The following is a 15,804-nucleotide window of genomic DNA, read 5'->3' as shown; positions in this document are numbered from 1 at the left end:
GACTCCTGGTTTATGATCATTATTATTCAGGAAAAATCACACATATTCTATTATAAGGTCGCCCATAGGACCTCGTGATGATAAAAGAGCATGTACCTCATGTGGGGTATCTCTCCTACTTTAGATTTGTTTGTGAGTCTTCCGAGAAACCATGAGATTGCTACACGTACGATAATATTATTGAGTGTCATCGATCGGGGAGAACACGGCAACACAATCTGACACAAAAATATGATGTTTTACACTGGCAAAACAAACCATCAGTTCAAAGAAATATGTTTGTTCGTCTGATATGCCCTCTATAACTCATCTTTTCAATGTCCGAAGTTTAGTTCCCACTTGTAAACCAAACTCCGCTGTATGATTATTGTTGGACAAGGCTCATTGTTATCAATGTCTCTTGTGCATATTTAGGTTCTTGAGGGACTTTCGACCTTCACGGCAGAGGTGGTTGCTGATGGTTCCGCGGCCTTCCCGTCAGACTTCGTCCGAGATGCATCTTCAATCTTTGCCCGTTTGTGTATGCCGTAGGTCACAAGCATAGTCGCACAGCTCATCAGATACAGGCCACCCACAAGGTAGAAGGGTGTGTCCATTTTCTCCGTTCTTCCTTCGATCTCATCTGATAAACAATGTTACAAACTTAATGTTTACATTAAACAAAGGAATGAATGAGAGTGAGTCAATTTCTCCGTAGTCATGTATAAGTGTGTTTGATAGAGCTTTTTTAGATCGGCTTTCGACTGAATCATGTATTTTCTAGATACTGAAATTCCTCTGCTGAGTTTTAGTGGAATAAATATGCCTTATCCCCATTATGAGGTCCCCAAATCACACATACTCTCATTATGAGGTCGTGCGTAGGACCTCGTGATGATAATAGAGCATGTATCTCATCTGTGTTATTACCAGATTACACTTCTCCTACTTAAGATTTGACTGTGTTTGTGACTCTCCCGAGAAACCATGAAATGTTACGATAATATTATTGACTGTTATCAATCCTCTGCTGAGTTTTAATGAAATGAATCTGCCATTCTTCAGTGCATAGAATTCCCATTGCCGACGACCATAAAACCGTGTGGACATAACGGATGCACCTACTAAAAACCCCAAACATCACTAGAGTAAACTAGGATCGATTTAAGTTGTTCAAGAATTCATGGAAATCAGGAAGTTGATTTTTCGATGGAAATGAATAGGTGCTAGGTGTTGTTGTGTCATCGATCCAGGCGTTAACCATTCGTTTAAAGACTTGAAACATTTGCAGGTATTTTACAATAATACAGTTGCCTCATGTTACACCCACCTGATAGATAAGGGAGGAGGAATTTCCCAAGGCCTTGTCCCACCGTTACCATGCCGATGCCAATGCTTATGTTGTTGTCTCCAATAAACATGGGGATGGTGAACAGAATTATGGGATCTGTAAACCCTTGAAAAGAAGAGACATGTCATGGCTGTCAACTGTGAAATGCTATTTTTATCGACCCTGCTTTGTCGCTTATATATTATTAGACTGTGTAACTACTACTGAACTCGCGTGTCATTAAGCCACGAATCACGAAGTCTAATGTGTAGTTTGACTCGGATATTTTGACAAATGCATCACTTCCGGTGGCCCGAAAACTTTGTCTGAGATGACCAAATATTCAAATATTGTTTAATTTTCTTCATTAAACTCACATGTGTTAGCATATAACTAACGCATTTCAGAATGTTGTTAGCATACAATTAGGCAATCCCTTCCAACGTTGTTACATGTAGTACCCTCATGGATGGAAGTTTGTCAGTGCTTGTCGAAACACCCATGGTTTCTAAGTTCTACCTCATTAATTGACACCTCACATCCCTTCCCGTCTGACCCTTTTATCAGTGAAACAACCCTTGGATCAACATATACAGGCATATATTCTCACCCTTCAACAGGCCGACCACAGCGGAATACACAGTAGCATAGATTTCCTTGTTCATCTGACTTGCGAGGAAACTGCAGAAACATATACTGACGCAGCTTACACAGAAGATGATGACGGCGGACCTCTGTCGGATGCACCTGCCGGCACAGAAGGCAATACAGACGCCCAACAGCACGGCGACGCTCAGAATAAGGGTCAATAGCAGTCCATCGGCCATATTCGGGATGGAGATTAAGCCTTTAAAGCCAGGAAGCTTCTTGCTGATGATTTCGTAACCTGGCAATTTTGGACAAAATATTCTGACGTCACTTGATATAAAGAAGAACAATCTTTATGGACTGACAACGACTTTTTGCAACGGTATCAAGCGTAGATGCTAGCACCGGAACGTTGTGTCCATGACAATTAGGAACTTGTCAAACTATTACAAGTGTTACTCTTGAACATATCAACTTCGAAATGCCACTTGAAGAAGAGACATGCATTAACATGTTTGTAAGTAAACTCTATTTACAGTAATTATTGCATTATTTCATTTCACAATAGGGGGTGGAAGAGGGGTTGGGGTTGGGGGCAAAGTCAATTGCCAGTCTTCAACTCTCCTAAATCAGTCAGTACCGTAATAATGCAGTAACTATTATCGACTGGATGATCGCATATCTTCTCGCACACCAAGCTGACACGCTGTGACATAGTTCACGTTCAATGCCTAGAGGTAACCCAGTCTCACATTTTGTTTGTTTTCCGGGGGTGGGGTCCTTGTTCTGCAGATGGATCGGGCATCAGTGTATATAGAAACAAAGAAAGCTTATACCTATTATTGTAGGCACATTGGCTGGCAATGTTCACAGAAGGACGTAGTAGTCATACATGTGAATCTTCACAGTGCTGTCAAAACGAAATATCATCAGCTAGACTCTCATTATCATGACCATGAGCGCCTAATCAACCTAAACTGCTATGAGTAGACGACGAAAAGTTAATATGCTGGATGACATGTCGGATAGCTAATTTTTGCAGAAATTGTTACCTCCCTCCCAGAAGAAGAACGTCACTGTGACAGTGTAAAGAACTGGTTTCTTGTAGATCGTCAGGTTTTGAATTCCCAGCTGCCGTGAAACCAGACTTCCACCTACTGGGCCTTTCATCCTCAGATGTAGTGGTTTCAGCATCAGACTGACTGGGATTAGTAAGCCAGTGACTGCAAACTGCATGATGAAGTACGATCTGCTGTTGGCCATACCCGCCGACGGGAAGACCAGCACCATCAGGACCACAAACGGGACAATAACCAGCAAATTTCCTATGGATACCAGTGCCAGTGCAATAAGTCTTCTTCGTTTAAAATACTCCAAAACGGCCGAAAAACTGGAGACGTACATCATGTTCTGTCCAATTCCTGGTATAAAAAGGGTAATGCATCAGATATTCAGTTCACAAGTATGGTGACATGTTAGGCATCTTTAAGAAGACCTGCTATATTACTATAATATATATATCGGCTTGTAACATATGTTGAGGTATAATTTCTCAAGGTGGGTGATTGACTTTTGTTTGCGACGTTTGCCACCGAACGTTTAGTACTATCATCAATGAATAATTATTCCTATGCAAGTATCCATGATATAGTCGGAATCGAACAACCAACTCAGATATTATGTATTACGTTTGGTCATTTTCGAAATCTCGTGAAAGTTCGCACTAAAAAGGAAGTGACCGCCAAAAATGAATATCCATCAGTGCCATATGGACCCATGAAGGTCCAGGTTAGAATACTGGCCATCATTAACCCATGCTTGTCGTAAGAGGCGAGTAACGAGATTGGGTGGTCAGCCTGGTGGCATGTTGACGCATGTCATCGGTTCCTTTTTGCGTAGGTTGCTGCTCATGCTGTTGATCACTGGGTTGGCTGGTCTAGACTATTATTGGCAGACCGACGCCATATAGCTGGAGTATTGCGGCGTGTGGCGTAAAACTGAACTCATTCACCCATTGGTGCATATGGTCATAAATTTTACGATACCAATTGTACCATAGACACATGAACTGGCATACAAATGATCGGTATCACAATACTGTTTGTTTGCAGAAGAAGTTGGAAGGGCAACCTTATCATAGCTGTATGTATACATTGGATGGGACCACCTTTACATCCAATGGTTACAAAATGTCCAGTGTTATAGAAGGTCAAGTGTTATATACAGTATTCATTAAATACCATTGTCAGTTTTCCTTATCGATTTGTGGACACTTTACGCTTCGACCACCTGTGATAGAGATATGTGATGTGTGAATCATGGACACAAACTCAGTTCCTTATTACGTATATCATACAGGTGAACAGTGCTTGATCAGCCTTAGCAGGTGCTTATGACCCGTACCGCCTTTTCACAAGTACCTGATTAAAGTGATGCATAAACACATGCTCATGAGACAGACGACAACGGACAATCAAATCAGACGTTTTTGTTTTGTTTTGTTTTTTTGGGGTTTTTTTGTTTTGTTTTTGTTTTTTTGTTTTTTGTGGTTTTTTTGTTTGTTTGTTTGTTTTGTTTTTGTTTTGTTTTTTCTTCTTTTTTTTGGAAGTAGCGATGGTTTTGACCCTTTTTTCAATGTAATATCAAGATATGAAATTAGACCTTACATAACAGACTAAAGTGACATGACAAGTCGCCTCATACGACAAGCATGGGTTACTGAAAATCAATTCTAACCCGGATCTGCACGGATCCAGATGACCTCAAGCCTGTGATCCGCGTTTACGAGGTTGAGACAGTTTGTGGTTTCACTGAAGGAACCTGGAATTCAGAAGATAATTCTCAAATTCGTCAAGTGCTGACGATGGTTATGTATGGTAATAGGCATTTCTACACTCTAAAGAATTAAGGGCACATACCTGTCAGAGCACCGTACAGGAACGAAATAAGGACAACGTTAGAGTGATCACAGAAGTAACTGCCCAATATCCCAAGTCCAACAACCAGACTCCCCGCCACCGCCGTGCAACGATAGCCAAACACCAATATCAGTGCACTGCTAAATACACCTGCAAGAAAAAATTGTATCAGTAACCGTGTTGGTAACAGGGCCATTGTTGTGACTTTGCACTTTGTAACCCTGCAAAAAAATTAGTCAGTGAAATTCGGTTCATTGGGTCACGATAGTGTATCAATTATTTTACAGCTTTACAGTGACGTGAGTGACTGAATTTAGTTTTATGCCACACTCAGCAGTATCCCAGCCGTCTATAAATAATCGATTCTGAGCCAGACAATCCAGTGATCATCTTTTTCAGCAGGAGTATCGGTCTACGCAACTGGGATTCAAGGACAGCTGGTGTCAACCAAGTCAGCGAACCTGACCACCCGGTGTAGCGATCGAGCGAGCGCTGAACCCTCTGATATAGAAATATTCCTTGCCTACTGTCTTAACGTAGCCGGAATGTCTGGATGTACACAGAGGGTTTCTGGTCTCTAAATTCTAAGAAGGAAGCACCTGGTCTGAGTTAAAAAGTCCAGGTTTATAGGTTCTAGAAACAGTCCTGGTACCAGAAGAAAACGGATGGGGTAACATCTCATGTGTGAGGTTATACAACATTGGAGGTGTTCTTTCATAGTTACCAAATACTGACGAGAAGACGCCGTTCGTGGCAACGACAGTTGTTACAACAGGGCTGGTTTGGACAAGGCGATTCCTGTAGACTTCGAGAACCTTCTCTGCCAAGTCGGGCTTGTTCAGTGCAAAGAGGATTGATGTGATGTTTTGAACGATACTGTTATCTCCAGCATTGAACATATTCATTAACTGATTCAGATTTGTTACCATCAGTACCAGGTCAACGCTGGATATCAAACCACCGCCTGATGACGCTGAAAGATGAGATATTTTGATACTTCCAGAACACAAACTTTAGAAGACAGTTTATGTTGAAACAGTTTCCTTATCATAAATGTTCTCTCCAATAACATTGCCACTTGTTCTATGAAGGTGTAGATGGAGGTTTTAAGGAAGCATTTTAAGAATGCAAAACATTTGAAATAAATCCGTTCGAATCCCGAAACACACCACCACCAAATTACCAGAACAAGTGTTCAATGCAGTATTAACTATCTATATAAATGCGGATATGAGAGGAACGTAAAGACATATGAATATGTACTGAAATGAATGTCCATGTCAGAATACGCCATGTCCTTCCACATTAAAGCATCCACGTGAACTTAGACATTCACGTGTCTTCAATACTAGAGCAAAGAAATGGACTACATGTAGGTCTTTGTGTTTATATAGATTGGACACTTGTTGACGAAGCACAAATTCATTTAGGAATCCCTTAGAACTGACATTACGATAAACCTTTAAAAAGATTGTCTTATCATCATGATGGTTTTCGGCCATTTGAGCTGTGTTAGTTCATATTTATCCTAGGGATGTGCAAAACAGGTCATCTTGATTATCAGTTGTTGGACATCCTTGCAGGGAACCTGGTGCCTTACTCTGCAAGTGTCTGTTCGACACTTAGACTCCACCGAAGAGTTTACTGGAATGTGTTTGATGAACAATAGAATGAAACATTAATTGCATTGTTCATAGGAAAACATCTGTATGAGCTTTCAAGTCACATTAGCAATATTTCAACCATAACATCACTAAAACAAAGTTATAGATTTTTAATGATTAAAAATTAAATTATAAACAGTTGTTAACGATTGACAGCAAAACAACTTGCTTATACATAAGACTAGTAATTGAATCTAAAACAGTTTAACTAGAGGACGATACAATATGAAAACGGGTTATAGATCGCCTATATATTAGCTGCTGTTAGATCACCATACTAGGCACTTAAAGTACTTTTGCTACCTGCAACTCTAGTTGGATTTACACCATCCCTTCAGCTCCCAGGGGACTGTAGGAATGGTTAGCCACAATTAAAATGTGAATGAATGAACAGGTCTATATATGGATGACATTTCCAAATTTGAGGCATCTGTGACAAACGTTATGTCTGATGCTATTCCCTATTTCGTCCTGTATGATTAATCCCCGTGATTTATAGAGTGAGTGAATCAGTTTAGTTTTACGCCACTTTTAGCAATATTCCAGCAATATCACTGCAGGGGACACCAGGAATGGGCTTCGCATATTGCACCCATAAGGGTATTCCAATCCCCGAACTTCGGCATCACGAGGAAAGGCTTTTTTCTGTTGAACAAAAAATTTGTACCCCTGATTGGTTTCTTTGTTTGATAGCAATCCTTGTTTGTGAAAAAAAAAATCAAAATCGCAATACGAGTTAATCGAGAGTTACGTGGCACATATTTACCTCCTGTCCCCGGAGATCCATCGGGAGGGGCGGATGTTGGCTGCAGCCCCAAGTCTCCGTTGACAGTGGATGTGGTGATTGCCTGTGTAGTTGTTTCATGGCGTTGCGGAACTGATATTGACGCTGGCTGAAGTGCTCTGTATATGGATGTGGCAGACAGGAGGAGACAGGCCACCAGTAAGATTATCCAACCTCTGCCTCCATCCGGTGCAGGTGTGACTGTACTTTCATCTGGGTTCTGTGGACGTGAACGGGGTCAAGGACATATGTTATATTCACTTAGCATAAGAACAGCACAATTAATACGTTTCAATAGGAAAATGCGGTGGCCATATGAATTAATTCTTCATGCTTTCAAAGCGATGTTTCGGTAAAGGTGCAAGCGCTTGATATAAAGTACTGGCACCTTCACTGAAAGTTCTCACTGAATTAAATGATGTTTAAATTAATTAGGGACAACTTTGTTTGTTTGTTTGTTTGTTTGTTTATATACTCCAACTATACTAAGGTTGTGAAAAGTCGAGTCTGAACTAATCATTTCAGTGATTCAAGTGAAGATGATCTCAACATGTGGGGTGTGATGGCATGCAAGTCACCGACCAGTCAATACCGTCAGTCACAACAGGATGTGCCCACGTTGCTGAAGACCAATTCTAACCCGTATCTTATCTTGTATGTGTATGTATTTCTGTTTCCAGATGCGTGTGAAATTGAGCTATAAACACAAAACATCAGAGATTATATACATGAAACTGACAATTGACAATTGTATGACATGGACAAATCGTTCTGACAATGAGTGAGCGGGTGTGACATACGCCGCTGTGAAAGGCATTTCATTTATACTCAGCGTGTCAATCTGTTCTCTGAGAAAAGTCATACTTTCATTTTTCCTTTGAAGTGATGCTTATCCACTAGTTAAACAAAGAGACAGAAAACGCATAAGACAGCGGGACACCTGTCATATCAGAAGTACATCAGGAATTAGTAATTATGTTTGTCATAACACAGATATATACATGGAGATGCCTTATATATTAACCGCTCTGGCAACGAACCTTTCATGTTCCAGAGTAAGATGTGCTCCTGATACCACCAAATTCAAACTGTACAATTACCTTAAAGGCTTCATGCTGTTCTATTACTCCGAATGGTCCTTCCACGGAATGACCGAACTGACCACCTACTGCAGACAAAGCTACGTCAAATGATGCTTTACTCTCTTCCTTCATCTGTTCGTGGTGTATTTTTCTCCAGGAACAGATACAATAGTACCTCTAACACACTGTCACGCTGCTCCGTTCTCAGTGGTATGGCTTTGGTATGTACCTGACATATATTGTATCCATTATTGATTTCTACTTCACAACTCTTGTTTGCACAATTAGACTCTGTTATGCACCCCAGTGGAAAATGGCTTCATTAATAATGTGGTCTAACAGTGCCAGAGCATTATCTGCCCATGCTATTGAAGGTCCTCTTTCATTTAAACTTAATGGCCATGCATTGCGTCTGAATTTACGTCTTTACGACCAACTGTTTTGTTGTCAACATCGATATAGCAGCAACCCATTAGATCTTAAAACATGATGTCGTGATTCTATAATTAAGGGTTTTAAATATCCGATTTGGCAGTTCCGCTTAATAAGCTGTGTTGTGTAACTATTGATGAAACCAATACGTTTTGTACAATCACAAGAAACTGTAGGATTCAAAAAAAAAAATAGGCGGGCATAATATGGTATAAATTTGTAAACTGGATTTAATTAAAGAATTAAAAACGCATTTTCTTTATCAAAACAATGTAAACCTAAATTTCAAATATCACATTGGAATAGTACTGAGTCGTGATCATCCTTTAACATGGCTCAATTGCTAAATTGCTAAAACCATATTCACTAACTCGATGAACGTGCAGCAACTAAACACCAATATCTCAGGTACCCGTACGTTTGCACACGCATATGATAGAAGATGCAATGAATCGTTGCCACATCACAGGTTAGAAGGAATCACAAAGGAATTTTCAGTTCACAGGAGGGAGATTAGATCATAGGAGTGATACAAATAAAAGAAAATGTCGACTGTCACAGCTACACCTTGTGCACATTCCATATGCTCTAATAAAATATACATTTTAATACATTCCACTGTATACAGACAAATGAATGTAGCTAATTTGGAGTGAGTGGGTTTTACGCGCTTTCAACAATATTCAATTAATGGACTTCATACACGGTAACGACCCGTGAAGGTCCCTTCAGCAACCCATGCTTGCCATAAAAGGTGACTATGCTTGTCGAAAGGGGTGACTAACGGGATCGGGTGGTCAGGCTCGCTGACTTGGTTGACACATGTCATCGGTTCCCAGTTACGCAGATCAATGCTCCTGTTGTTGATCGCTGGGTTGTCTGGTCCAGACTCAACCGGTTATCTACAGACAGCCGTCATATAGCTTGAATGGTGCTGAGTGCGGCGTAAAACTAAACTCACTCACACACTCATACACGGTAACCATTTGGGGAATCGAACCCGGTGCTTCGGCGTTTTAAACACTAATCTACCCATCGCCCTAGCTTACTCGGGAGCCCTCAGATAGTTATACACATCCCCTTAACGATATTATTGTGGAACACCGACCTGCCGGCCACCATCGTCGTTCATCAATGAGACACGCTGTATGCAGCTGACATACGACAGCTACCACTGCATTAGCAAGGCAAACAATACAAGCTCATAAAACCGCAATGAGGGTAGGTGCGATCGGCAGCCAAAGGATTAATGGTGAACCAATGCTATTTAACATCATAATGTTTTCATCCAGATAGAACGGAAATCGCGATGATTAATTAATGCACAGATAAATGTCAGATGGTTATGCATTAGATAGCTGTAGCATGTTTGGATTGAAGCACTTGTGTTATATATATATATATATATACATATATATATATATATATATATATATATATATATATATATATATATATATATATATATATATATATATATATATATATACACACACACACACACACACATACATACATACATACATACATACATACATACATACATACATACATACATACATACATACATACATAGATATATATATATATATATATATATACACATTTATATATATTACGTTTAGTAAATATTTCTGGTTGCAAATTGAAAAGTTGACACGACCTTTGTTATAGAATTAGATTCTGCCTGTCTATGACATTTTGATAATAATATATATTTACCATTAGATAGCTATAGCATGTTTGGATTGAAGCACTTGTGTTATATATATATATATATATATATATATATATATATATATATATATATATATATATATATATATATATATATATATATGTATATATATTGTGTTTATATATATATATATATATATATATATATATATGTATATATATTGTGTTTATATATATATATATATATATATATATATATATATATATATATATATATATATATATATATATATATATATATATATATATATATATATATATATATATATATACATACATACATACATTTATATATATTACGTTTAGTAAATATTTCTGGGTGCAATTTGAAAAGTTGACACGACCTTTGTTATAGAATTAGATTCTGCCTGCCTATGACATTTTGATAATAATATATATTTACCCCACCTATGCTTAACGATTCATGTCTATTTATCACATTACATGTCCGTAAAGCACATCTATATAGAAAAAATGAATATATACTTAGCTCCAAAAGAAACGCTACATTTATGTTGGTTTTTTAAATTTCCATGATTATTACATCTATTTTATAATCATAACATCTACGTGCTTTTTGGATAATTGTTGCTGATTCCAGTGTTGTCAACGCCGCACAACATGTGTGAGTACATCGGGCGACAATTTACTGACTGATTGAACTCCAAAATCAAACAGATTCTGTGAAAGATCGACCTAGAGATGGAAGGTCACGAGCGACATCTCGCAGGCAAGACCGTACTCCTTACGTCACATCTTTGCAACCGTTTTCTGCCAGCTACTATTACAGTACGTCAGACAGTTGGGATTCATAACAGACCAATGTCAGGAAACACTGTGCATAGACGTTTCAGAGCACACAGGCTACACTGAAGGAGACCCTATGTTAGACCGATTTTGACGCCAGGGCACCGGCGTCTGCACTTAGCATGGGCTAGCCAACATCAGAACTGGAGATATTTACGGTGGCAGAACGTTGTTTTCTCAGACGAGAATCTGCGGAATCCAGTTTGTTTCCATTCCCTGAAACTCTCTAACTGTTGGTTTCCATGACGTTTCTTCTCGGTTTCAGTGTTCCGGAAACCAGCTTATTTTTGTAGTGACTGTTGCTGTTCCAACACGATAATGCCCGCGCCACATTGCATTATCACAGGACAATTCCTGGCCAATCACCACATCCAGACAATGGCTTGGCCACGGCTTAGTCCTGATTTAAATCCAGTAGAACATCATTTGGAAGATTGGCCGACGCCTTCGTCAAAGACCAGTTCCTCCACAAAACCGTCGGCAGTTGGAGAACGCAGTGTTGAATGAGTACAATAACATTCCCTATGCTTTCGTTTGACGTTTGTTTATATCCATGGGAAGACGGTATACTCATGTGATAAACAATAACCATGGTCATACCAGGTGCTGATATCTTCGAATATTAGCTTAAGCTTGAAAACGTGTATTATGTACTCTCATCAGGTTAGGCGAAATACAAATTTCATCAGATCCTAAATTCACTGACGTTGCTGTTGTTATTATATCTTTCTTTTGTGTGTGCTGTATAAAGCACATGGTGACTGGGAACACGTATGTGGGATAATAGTTCTTATTTCAAATGGGCATGACTCGTTTCTTTTGGAAATAAGTACAGTATGGTTCAAAATTATTGAGAATAGCTAAAGCATTTCATATTATTAAACGAGAACAAATCAGATAAAATTTAATGTATTGTGAAAGTGAACTGACCTTTTCATGTTGTGTAGGTAACAATTTAATATTTTATCAAGTCTCCTTGAGCTTCACGGCACAGTCTAAGACGGGTAGGCATACTTCCTATCAGAGAGGTTAGTGTTTCGTGAGTTATGCTGTCCCAGTATCGGACCACTTCTCTCTTCATGTCTTCAATTTTTGTCAATCCCTTTTGATTCACACATTCTTTCATCATCCCCCAAATGTTCTCAATGGGATTTAAGTCAGGACTATATGCAGGAAATGGTAATGCAGTCACATTTTTCTCCTGAAACCACTGCTTGGCATGTTTTGCGGTGTGTTTAGGAACATTATCTTGCTGCAAAATCCAGTCATTTCCATAAAACACATGTGCACTTGGAAGGAGAAAATTATCTAATATGTTAGTGTAGCGTTGACTTGTCAGATTTCCCTCAAACACACACAGCGGGGTCGTTCCTAATAAGGATATCCCTCCCCATACATGAAACTTTGGGCTGTATTTAGGTCGTCGATACAACGGTGCTGACGCAGACTTTGTCCATATTTTCACATTATTGGGATATACCCATATTGAGCTTTCATCAGTAAAAATCACATTTTCCCAGTCAAAGTTTTCATGTGCCAAACACCACTCAACACGCCTGTCTTTATGTTCTTGTTTCATGAGAGGAGAAGGAATTCCAGTCTCCCATCCAAGATCAATCAAATTTCTTCTAACTGTAGATTTTGATACAACTGTTGATCCCCTTTCTATCATTTCATACCTGATGTTGGAGATGCTTGCCCTTTGCTTTTTAGACGCTAAAATTCCCAGCCGGACGCGATCTGAGAAGTCCAATTTTCTGGGTCTCCCTGCTCCTTTCTGGTGCCCCAAATACTTTCCCTCTTTAAAATTCTTCCTAATCCTATACACAGTAGAAAGAGGAGTTCCTGTTCTCTCTGCCAATGTATTTACATCATCAATTCCTTGATTACACAACTCAAAAATCAACCTTCTTTTATCTTCAGCAGACATTGTTGACAGTGCTGAGGAAAATGACGTCTGCTACAAATTCAGGGGAGGTAACTCTAATTGTATTATACTCAGTAGGCCAAGATGAGTTACCTCCCTTATACCATTACTTAGTTTTAAGTATCAGTGAATCAGTTGAGGTGTTAGGATAGCTCAAAGTAAGAAGAAAAATTCTCAATAATTATGAACCAGACTATATATTCGTGAAAGCAGAGAAATAGGTAACATATGTCAATGTTAACGAACCTTTCGTGCTATGAAAATACTAATCTTGGCAAATGGTACAAATGGTATAATACTCACAAGAAAAGGTATGCTAATTGGAACCAACCGATTCCACTCTAAACATTCAATAGATAACTACGGATATCTAAAATACATACAACAACCCAAACCCCAGCTAGCTGTCGAAGCAGCAAAAAGCTGCCATTATGCGTGTGTCCAGTGCATGTTTGTCCATAACAGCTAAAATTCTATAATTAATTCTTATCAATTGGAAATGGTCTCCTCGAGGTGTCTGGAAGGTGCGCATCCTCACCCAACAAAATTATGGTATTGCAATTATTCAGTTCAATATTCATGTCGCAACTTGTATTTATCGAATCAGCAAATGCTTTTCGCATCCATAATCTGTTCAGTAAATAAAATGTGAATTAACATGATTTATCTTTACTTTTAGGACATAAGACCACTTGGACGACATCACACAAGCTGAAGTGGGACAAGAACTTTTCTGGAGGCATGAGTGAGTGAGTTTAGTTTTACTCGGCACTCTGCAATATTCCAGCTATATGGCGGCGGTCTGTAAATAATCGAGTCTGGACCAGGCAATCCCGTGATCAGCAGCATGAGCATCGATTTGCGCAACTGGGGACCGATGATATGTATCAACCAAGTCACCGAGTTTGACCACCCGATCCCGTTAGTCGCCTCATACGACAAGCATAGTCGCCTTTTATGGCAAGCATGGGTTGCCGGAGGCCTATTCTACCCCGGGACCTACAGGGGTCCCTGGAGGCATGACAGTTGCCAAGAAAATGACACAGGACCAGGTAGTTTAACGTTTCAAATAAAAACATAGTATCTGTACGTATAACTTTGTATCTTCCACGTAGGTCATAGTATCTCCTACGTAGTACTTAATATCCCCTGTAGGAAATGATCGATGTATGTTAATATCCATTAATCTAAAATTGTCCACGTAAATTCCCAAAACACGCAAACAATCTCCTGTTTCACTGTTTCAGTCACTGCCAGAGTCTACAGTCATGCGTTTCATTTACTGTCAGAGTCCAATGGTTCCTTTGCTATTATAGTCTGTTTCCAGTGAAAGCTTACAGATGAATTCACTTTAAACAAAAGAGTAAATGGACCAAAGTGAAATCAAGACTGCGATTTTTCATAATTTTACCTTGTCAGTTGATCACTTAAATTTCAGGATTTTATTCAACTTCGCATAAAACGATTCCAAAAATTACTATTTGTTCGTATTTCAATGGGATAAGCGAAGAAGTTGGAACAGTCAAATAAATGCACGTCCGGTACGTGATGAGCGTTCACTTCGACCAAGGGTGTTCGCGGTGTTTCATTTAATGTGTAAACATCCATGTCCAGCAATAGTCTTCATGCCAAAACACTTCAGCTGTTGTCAGGTATAATATTTCACTCAAATTGGTGCACATTGTGCAGGTACTAGTACTCGGTTGTGAGCACTAACGCTGTTCGGTAACGCTGTAGGGTCGTTATAATACTTCCGTGTAATCTGTTTGGCAGTAGAGTCGTTAAAATACTCCCGTGTAATCTGTTTAGCAGCAGGGTCGTTGTAATACTCCCGTGTAATCTATTTAGCAGTAGGGTCGTTATAATACTCCTGTGTAATCTATTTAGCAGTAGGGTCGCTATAATACTCCCGTGTAATCTGTTTAGCAGTAGGGTCGTTATAATACTCTTGTGTAATCTGTTTGGCAGTAGGGTCGTTATAATACTCCCGTGTAATCTGTTTAGCAGTAGGGTCGTTGTAATACTCCCGTGTAATCTGTTTAGCAGTAGGGTCGCTATAATACTCCCGTGTAATCTGTTTAGCAGTAGGGTCGCTATAATACTCCCGTGTAATCTGTTTAGCAGTAGGGTCGCTATAATACTCCCGTGTAATCTGTTTAGCAGTAGGGTCGCTATAATACTCCCGTGTAATCTGTTTAGCAGTAGGGTCAACACATGTCATCGTATCCCAGTTGCGTTGAACGGTGTTCATACTGTTGATCACCGGATTGTCTGGTCCAGACTCGATTGTTTACAGATCGCTGCGAATATAGCTGGAGCATCCCTGAGTGTGGCGTTAAACGTCAAACAAACAACCAAAGTTACGATGCACTCTTTATGGGACTGCGTCATTCTTGAGGTGTGTTCGGCTGTTTCTGCTAAGATCAGTTACATATTCCCTATGTTCGCTCTCTCTCCAACCTCCTGCCACCTTTAAGAAGACATAAGGGATTTCTGTAAGTTAATTGTGAAGTACGATCTGACGCTCGGAATCGCTCAAGTAGTCGTAAGGAGTTG

General features: G+C 39.4%; 1 protein-coding gene across 1 annotated transcript; it reads right to left on the bottom strand.

The window, feature by feature from the left end:
• Positions 1–410: 410 nt before the first annotated feature.
• LOC137287898 (monocarboxylate transporter 13-like) lies at positions 411–8,477 on the bottom strand. Its single transcript, XM_067820275.1, has 8 exons — positions 8,364–8,477; positions 7,231–7,483; positions 5,540–5,788; positions 4,816–4,965; positions 2,950–3,318; positions 1,920–2,195; positions 1,310–1,435; positions 411–622 (listed from the first exon to the last, which is right to left on the bottom strand). The coding sequence occupies exons 1-8, from the start codon at positions 8,475–8,477 to the stop codon at positions 411–413; spliced, it is 1,749 nt and encodes a 582-aa protein (XP_067676376.1).
• Between the last annotated feature and the right edge of the window lie 7,327 nt (positions 8,478–15,804).

The sequence above is a fragment of the Haliotis asinina genome, chromosome 6, assembly GCF_037392515.1.
Source record: "Haliotis asinina isolate JCU_RB_2024 chromosome 6, JCU_Hal_asi_v2, whole genome shotgun sequence".
Lineage (NCBI taxonomy): Eukaryota > Metazoa > Mollusca > Gastropoda > Lepetellida > Haliotidae > Haliotis > Haliotis asinina.
This window is presented reverse-complemented; position numbering and strand designations above follow the sequence as displayed.

Excerpts from the sequence above, each read along its gene's own strand:
- LOC137287898 (XM_067820275.1), bottom strand. The coding sequence starts at position 8,477 with ATGAAGGAAGAGAGTAAAGCATCATTTGACGTAGCTTTGTCTGCAGTA. Across the intron at positions 7,484-8,363 it reads AACAGCATGAAGCCTTTAAG|AACCCAGATGAAAGTACAGT; the intron begins GTAATTGTACAG and ends TCACGTCCACAG. Across the intron at positions 5,789-7,230 it reads AGGAGGTAAATATGTGCCAC|CGTCATCAGGCGGTGGTTTG; the intron begins GTAACTCTCGAT and ends CTCATCTTTCAG.